Source organism: Lutjanus erythropterus, chromosome 16 (assembly GCF_056507025.1).
Source record: "Lutjanus erythropterus isolate fLutEry1 chromosome 16, fLutEry1.hap2, whole genome shotgun sequence".
NCBI lineage: Eukaryota > Metazoa > Chordata > Actinopteri > Lutjaniformes > Lutjanidae > Lutjanus > Lutjanus erythropterus.
The window spans coordinates 10,394,354-10,402,873 of record NC_139332.1 but is presented as its reverse complement, the minus strand read 5'-3'; the positions used below and the strand labels follow the sequence as shown (position 1 = coordinate 10,402,873).

Here is an 8,520-nt window from a genome sequence, read left to right as displayed (position 1 = left end):
ATCTTGTTACTGAACCTTCTCATAGCAGTTCATTGCTTAGCTTCCATGCAGGTGCCACTCTCTGGTCCTCTTAACTGAGGACATGCCTACCGCCATCTACTGCAGATAATACACGACGGATAAGTATCTCATAGAAATCCACAACAATTGGTCCGAACTACCCTTTTAACATCTAATGAAACTTTGCCTTTAACAATTATTTTTCCTGTACTATAGTTAGGATTTCAGATGTCAACATCCAAGCTTAGATGCACATACTAAAATAAAACTGGGTTATTAAACACCAATAAATAGAGTGAAAATCCATCTAAACCAGATACTATTATACTAACACTATTATAACAAAAATGAAAGAACAGAACTGACTCTTTAAATGTTTATTATTTTTTTCTAGTAAAGTTAATCAAAAAGCCTCAAATATATTTTGGATTTTGTAGAGCATTTTGTCTGAGGATTAAAATTAAAATCAAATGCTTTGACATAATCTGTCAAATCAGACATTATTATAGCAGATATTTGCTGGATATATTGATAATTATCATGCATCCTTAATAAAATTATTGTAAAATGACAAATAAATAAAATACTGGTGCGATTACAGAACAGGGATGAAGTTTCTGCAACCTGAAGTGGAGTCTTTTGAAGAGTTGTGCTTCTATCCACAGTATTTCCCGTGTTCATCTTGAGAGCAGTCAAAAGGACATGACACTGAACTCCAGTGACTTATGACCCCCCCCCCCCATGCAGACATGCAGAGGGGGGCAACACCAGACAAAAGTTGCTCATGCATGTCATCAGCTTATTCCTCGATTTGCTGATTATCATTTCCTAAATATGATAAATTACCTTAAACTATTTTCTTCACCTGTAAATCACTGAATTAAACACTAAACTCCTGTGTGTCTGCTCTGTGCGGGTCTAGACAGTCTGGATGTAGCCGCAGCCTCGGTGGTCCTTGGTTTGTAATACCGGCGCCTCCCAGTCGGGCGGTCGAGCCTCTGTGATTGGTTGACAGCAGCTCAACGCGAGTTCCCTGGTGGTGCAAGAGAGGAACCGGTGGGCACGAAACAGTGGGGTAACTGGTGTAAAATGGCGCTGTCTCAAGGAACAAAGAAAAAAGTTTGCTATTACTATGATGGTAAATATCCAGCATGTGCACCTCAGTTTGTCAGTGGTTTAAGTGGCTTGGAGGCATGTAGACGTTTAGGAATTTTCACGTGTGTTTTTTTAAGTCTGCCATATGACCAAGCTAGCTAGCCGGTATAGCATGCTAACGTTAGCTTGCTCCTTTGGGCTAACTAGCCTGTTGTAGCTAGTTACATGGTACGCTCAGCGAGCTGTTAGCTTGAACCTGCATGCATAATATTATCAGGTGTTCATGTTTATTTCAAGTTATGCAATAACCAGACCAATGTTGTTTTTTTAATTAAATTATTTTGGGTCGTGGTTTGGGGATGTGAGGTAACTTCAGGTCATTGTGGGAGCAGAGCAGCCGTGAAGCTAACCGGTGCTAATCACATCTGTCTATTCCCCCAACTTGTCTACTTGGGGACTGATGCTACGCTTGACGGCTTCAGTGTAGTCTCATCATTTTCGTGTAATTAAGTGTTGTTAAAATTTATTACATTTACCTTTTATGTTGTGCATAAAAAATGGTTCATGTCTATGTGTAGAAATAATAAGTTGGGTGATCTACTCATCTGGGTAAACGCGTGTATAAAATTAATTTATTGTCGTTCTAATGTCAGTTTTAATTTTTGTCATTTATCTGGTCATTTACTCCAATCTCGTTTGCTGTCCAACATATAGGTCAGCATAGCATATGAATTAATAACCTTAATTATTATTATTATTATTTATATTTTTCAGATTTTAATGTTGGTTAGTGTCCACTGTGTACTGTGCACTTGGAGAGTGTTTGAATGACAGGTGAAACTGTCAAAAACAAAAAATTGTAAAAAGTTGAATGGAGTTTGGCGTGAAGTTGTGAAAGCTCAGGAGAAGCAAAATACATAATGGCAGCAGGTTTTCGAGCACATATTGTGATGTAAACTTGTCTTGAATTATCTTTTCTTCCTAAGGGGATGTGGGGAACTACTACTATGGCCAGGGCCATCCCATGAAACCCCACAGGATCCGCATGACACACAACCTCCTTCTCAACTATGGACTGTACAGGAAAATGGAGATCTATGTGAGTTGAATCACTCCATACAAACACCAGACACTCAGATCTATACCTACACTCATCTGCCACTTCATTAGGTACATTAGTACAATCTAATGTGATCCAATACAACAATTTCTGCTTTTGCAAAGATAATAATAATGATGTTCAGTTTTGATTGACACTGTCAGGAAGGTCTTAATTTAATTACATGCATATTATCTAGGTCAGTGTTTCTCAAATTCACTTACCTTTACTTACAGCGCTCACCTCCTTACTGTTTTGCACTGTAAGCTAGTAGGTGCTACACTTTACAGGCACTTGTCCTCGGTTCAGTGTCGTCCACTTCTCCATGTCGTCCATTTTTAGTATTTATTTAAAAAAGATGTATTTGACATTTCTCTGTACCACTGGAGACAGAGAATCTAGGACCTAGAAAGAAATGAATCTAATATCTTAACCACACCATTTCATAATAATAATAATGATAATAATAATACATTCTATTTAATTAGGTCTTTTATGACACTCAACATAACCTTACATCAACAGCAATAGGTAATAAAATCATCATATAAAATTAATCAACAAAATATAATTCACCATCAACAGTGAAATGGAGCAGAACTCAGAAAATAAATTAAATGTAATATTTATAGTGAACAAAAATATACAAGCGATGCAGTCAAAAGAGTTAAGAGTTTGTTAGTTTAAACAAACGTGAGAGGGGCAGAATATTAGAAACACCTTTAAATATAATACCTCCACCCACAAGGACCTCAGTAATAAACAGAAGGTAGAATTATTACCTTTCTGACAGTTTTAAATAAAACTGGAAAAAAAAGTAAAAATCAGAAGATTTGTAGAAGTAGAATTTATGGCAAAACTATTGGATCACATGAAGTGGCTGGTGAATATATATTGTATACGTCATTGTGCTTCCACAAGAGAAAGTCAGTCTTTAAAGCTTTGACTCAAGCCAATCCACTGCACTGTGATAAACTGGGCTGAAATATGCTAAAAACTTCATATTGCAATTATATTGACAGATATTGTGATTGTGATATGAGTCACAGTTTTAGTGAGAATTTATTGCCTTTTTTTTTTTAATCAAAAAATATAAGAATGATGATTGGGGCTGCAGTTAATTGAAATATTATCAAAATAGTGATATGGCGAAGTGCAATATCTCCATCACAGAAGCTGCAATTTTATGATAAATAGCATTATAATGAAGTACTGTTGTGCTGCAGGGATACCTTGGCCTACAAATCTCATCCTTCAGATGGACAAAAAAAAAACGTGTTTTTGGTACAGACCCAATAAATGTCACGTCGTCATAATTTATTTTTCTTCAGTGAAAATGAAAATTGTGACCCAAAAATGATCATTCCCACTAATCTTAAATCACGATGATGATGACATGGTTTCTGCTGGTGTCTGTACAAAACAAGCATGTTCCCTTAACATCTGGTGAATATGATTTGCTGGCCAGGTCATCTCTGTAGATTCAAGATTCAACTGCTGCCACATTCGATTGTATTTAAAAGCACCTTACCTGTTATTCTGCTGTACTGTTAATATCTTACATCTGCTGATTGATCCAGTGTTTTTATGGTGTGTCCTGTCATTTTATTTGTTCTTTGTTTTGTCATGAGCACACTGAGGTAAATTAAAAACAGTGAAGTTGTATGGCTATTTGGGCTGCAATTTATTTCCTTGATTAATTGATTAATAGATGTTTTGCCTATAAAATGTCTGACAATGGTGAAAAATGATGATCAGTGTCTCCCAAAGCCCAAGATCATGTCTTCAAATGTCTTACTTTACTCGCAACTCCAAGATAATCAGTTTACTGTCCTAGAGGAGTAAAGAATCCAAAAAATATTCACATTTAAGAATCTGGAATCAGAGAATTTTTATTTTTTTAACTTTTAAGACAAAAAGACCTGAAGCATCATTTGATTATCAGAATAGTTGGAGATTAAGTTAATAATTGATTAGTAATCAATTAATCATTGCAGCTTTAATGGCTAAAAAGTATTTAATCTTGAATCTCAACAACTTGCAAAATTGCCTGTTGGTTGACAAAGGTTATGGATAAACTGGTGTGAGGTAATATTGTGTCTTTTTTTTTTAGTTGTGATTACGAGTGTAATGTTACATGAAGAATTCATGACCCATTCAGTACAGGCTGTTGACGTCTATATGCAACATGTTTCAGGTTGACGTAGCCCACTGGTCTAATAACTCCAGTCTTATGCACATTTGTGTGTTAATAAACAAGTGTAAACACAGTCTACATTTTACATGTGCAGAACATAAATTTAGAGGTGTGATCCCCACCCAGAAAGTGTTGGCAGTTTGTTAGTTACTGACTGTAATTTAGGTATTTTTCATATTTGGACCTGTCTAATAAGATGAACATTGAAATTCATCATTGTTAGAGTATTTGAATAACACCGTACACCTGCAGAGACCAAAATTAACACCAGCCAGATACTGGTAAAATATGCAAGTGGCATGAAGATTCTTCATGCCACATGCTTCACTCACCAGCTAAAAAAGCAATGGTAATCTATTAAGTGGCTGGTAAAACTTTAACATTCATTAGTCATTCACCATGAAGACAAAAAAGTTAATTTTGCACCATGCATGTACCGTACCAATCAAAGAGTGTGGACTGTCACTGTGTTCCTCATTATCTCTCTGTCTGTTTCCAGAGACCACACAAAGCCAGTGGAGAAGAGATGACAAAATACCACAGTGATGACTACATAAAGTTCCTGAGGTCCATCCGACCGGACAACATGTCTGAGTACAGCAAACAGATGCAGAGATGTGAGTGTCTGTTTTTTTTTTGTCTTCCAGTGGTCACTGAGTTCTCTTACTGTCCACATGCCTAAAGTGTTTTTTTGTCTCGTTCTTTTCTGTACAGTCAATGTTGGAGAGGACTGTCCGGTATTTGATGGTCTGTTTGAGTTTTGCCAGCTCTCGACGGGTGGATCTGTCGGTATGTTATTCCAACCACACTTCCCATAATCCTTAAGTTGCATGAGCTTCATACAGGAGTAACATTTATGACATAAGGCTGGGAACAAGTATAGTCCTCTGTTTACTCAAATTAATCCTGGCCTAACTTGAAACGCATCTTAAATTTGGATTAGTTACTTTTAGATTTGGGGTAAGTTAAACTAGAGTAATTTCACACACAGCGCTGTTCAGAGGATGTTTAAAAAGGCTGAAATGGATTGTAAAAAGGCAGCCATAATAATGTGAAGCGTATAAACATAGAAATGGAAAAATTATCTCCACTGCACATTTATAAATGTGATAACAAATAACACGAGTTAGCGCAACACATCAAAGTCCAGTAAACTAATATTGCAGTTTTTCCTCTGTTTAAACTTAATTTTCTAGCTGGGGCCTTGAAGCTGAACAAGCAGCAGACAGACATAGCCATCAACTGGGCCGGCGGACTCCACCACGCCAAAAAGTCTGAGGCCTCTGGTTTCTGCTACGTCAATGACATTGTCCTGGCCATCCTCGAGCTGCTCAAGTAAGCTGCCTTTTTGTGTTTAACTACCTTGTCTTTACAGCCATCTGTCAGGTTTTAGTGCTTTTGAGCCCCCGAAGAAATCTGGCAGGTACATTTTAGATATGGATTAGCTGGATTACATCAACACCTGCCATGGAGCTTTATGTGAGATGCACGTAAAACACTTCCTCTTTCCATGCCAAACACTAGATTACTGTTGTCATTTTTTTTGCAGCACTGATGCCTTTTTAAAGATGACATTAAGTGCCTTGTTGTTATCCATCAATACTCTTTTCAGGCCAATTAAGTCTATAGTCTAAGCTTTTAGCCTGTTTGATTTTAATGGACATTTATTTGAATGTTATTTGGATAAGTGGATATTAAATGCATCAGGGGTACTTGTGTGTGAAATTATTGTTTTACCCATTTTAAAGCATATTTGGAAAAAAAAAGACTTTGTCTTAAACTGCTTACTACAGCAAATTGACCCTCAAGCCCTATCAGCAACTGTCTCTTCTTCTACTCAGATATTTATTTCATTTAGTGATGTCTTGACCGCAAGTGTGTCAAATGCGTTTTTCACTTGCACATTTCACACAACAGATAAGCTCTAAGCTAAATCTTGTGAAGTTTGAAGGTGACAGTGTTAGTCATTTCTTTGAGCCACAGCTTAAAGCTGGGGACCTCCTTTGTCTTCCAGAATGTCAAAATTAATTTTTGGTCTGTAATCAGACCATAAGAAAGAAGTTACTGCTGTGCTCTTCTTGCAGGTGCAGGTATGAAACCTGAAGTTCACAGCACAGTTAAGATAGGATCAGTTTTGATGTGGATACAATAAATATCAGAATCTTTTAAAATCTGATCAGTAGCTCTCTATCCTGGGACAGAGTGCTATGCTGTGGAGAAAAATTTCTTACCTCTTAAGATGTTATTAATTAATCATTAACTGTTTCTCCTCTCCAGGTACCATCAGAGGGTGTTATATATAGACATTGACATCCACCACGGTGATGGAGTGGAGGAGGCCTTCTACACCACAGACAGAGTCATGACTGTCTCTTTCCACAAGTATGGGGAGTACTTCCCTGGCACTGGAGACCTGAGGGTTAGTTTATTTATAATTTTCCTTTTAACATCATCAGCATGTCTTGTGCATATGTGGGCAGTAATTGAGTGACACGTTTAATGTGTGCAGGACATCGGAGCTGGAAAGGGCAAGTACTATGCAGTGAACTACCCACTGAGAGACGGTATCGATGATGAGTCTTATGAAGCCATCTTCAAACCTGTAAGCGCTTTTATTTTGATACTGCATAATCTCCAAAATGAGACTCTTTTCTCTGAGCAGGGCTGTTAAAGTGTGTGTTTGTGTGTGTTTAGATCATGGCTAAAGTCATGGAGATGTACCAGCCAAGTGCTGTTGTCCTCCAGTGTGGAGCCGATTCTCTTTCTGGAGACAGACTGGGCTGCTTCAACCTCACCATCAAAGGTAGAAACACAACTCACTCTCCCAACACAACACTCAAAAGCGCTTTTCTACTTTTAAGGATATAATATGTGTGTATTGTTCTAGGTCATGCCAAATGTGTGGAGTACATCAAAAGTTTCAACCTGCCCCTGCTGATGCTGGGTGGTGGTGGCTACACCATTCGCAATGTGGCCCGTTGCTGGACCTACGAGACGGCGGTGGCCTTGGACTGCTCCATCCCCAACGAGCTGCCCTACAACGATTACTTTGAGTACTTTGGGCCCGACTTCAAGCTGCACATCAGCCCGTCCAACATGACCAACCAGAACACCAACGAATACCTGGAGAAGATCAAGCAGCGTCTGTTCGAGAACCTCCGCATGCTGCCTCACGCCCCCGGAGTCCAGATGCAGGCGATCCCAGAGGATGCGCCCCACCCAGACAGCGGAGACGAGGATGAGGAGGACCCAGACAAACGTGTCTCAAGTAAGACACTTCTGTATCCATAGATTTAGATTGGATCGTGCAAAACGTTCACAGAGCAGGGATATTAATGAACTATGTGTGCGTTCTGTGTTTCAGTCCGGGCCCACGATAAGAGGATAGCCTGTGAGGAGGAGTTTTCTGACTCTGAGGATGAGGCAGAGGGGCAAGGAGGAGGCCGCAGGAACGCAGCCAATCATAAGAAGGCGAAACGAGTGAAGAAAGAGGAAGAGAAGGAAGGAGAGGAAAAAAAAGGTAAGACTTATCCATCAAGACTTGTTGGTGTTTGTAGAAGAACAAACACTGTAATAATACTTTTTTGTTTTTGTTTCTAGAAGTAAAAGAAGAGGAGAAGGAGGAAGAAAAGATGGATACATCAGGGTAAGTTCTGATTAAGTAGTCAGAGTATTAGGGCTGTACAATTGATGTTCAGTGATTGACTGTGATATTGACATTAGCTGCACAGCAAATCAAGCATTTCCTAAACTAACAGCCTGCCATTCGAGCAGTGGCACTATGTGCAGTTTTTTTCTGTATGCTGTGGTTGCAGTTAAGAGTACAAGAGTCGTATACAACAGAGAACACATGGTAAAAACAAAAAGTCTGGAGCAGAAGGCGAAGAGCTAGTCCCTCAAAATGGGTCATTATGTTGGAATGTTTGGAAGTATTTCAGATTCAGGGCAGGTGGTGTTAAGCAAGAACATGAGTGCATGAGACTTGTGTCTGTGCCACAAAGCAACAATTAACTCTTTCAGCCACCTGAAAATACACCACAAACTGCAGTAAGATGAAGGCATGAAGGCCAAGAAGAACAACTTCAATAACTGAACCCTCAGTCTTGTCTAGCAGCAACTCACACATCCA

General features: G+C 38.7%; 1 protein-coding gene across 1 annotated transcript; it reads left to right on the top strand.

Moving 5' to 3' along the window:
* Positions 1-988: 988 nt before the first annotated feature.
* hdac1 (histone deacetylase 1) lies at positions 989-8,198 on the top strand. Its single transcript, XM_084738308.1, has 11 exons — positions 989-1,138; positions 2,082-2,194; positions 4,891-5,008; positions 5,106-5,180; positions 5,588-5,726; positions 6,669-6,810; positions 6,901-6,993; positions 7,086-7,194; positions 7,279-7,659; positions 7,756-7,911; positions 7,992-8,198. Exons 1-11 carry the CDS (start codon positions 1,090-1,092, stop codon positions 8,039-8,041), a joined length of 1,425 nt encoding a protein of 474 aa, XP_084594434.1. The 5' UTR covers positions 989-1,089; the 3' UTR covers positions 8,042-8,198.
* Positions 8,199-8,520: the final 322 nt, after the last annotated feature.

What these genes read in the sequence shown, in the direction of transcription:
- hdac1 (XM_084738308.1), top strand. Translation starts at nt 1,090, where the DNA reads ATGGCGCTGTCTCAAGGAACAAAGAAAAAAGTTTGCTATTACTATGAT. An exon ending in CTGGCACTGGAGACCTGAGG is followed by an intron (nt 6,811 to 6,900) that starts GTTAGTTTATTT and finishes TAATGTGTGCAG; the next exon opens with GACATCGGAGCTGGAAAGGG. An exon ending in CCCAGACAAACGTGTCTCAA is followed by an intron (nt 7,660 to 7,755) that starts GTAAGACACTTC and finishes TCTGTGTTTCAG; the next exon opens with TCCGGGCCCACGATAAGAGG.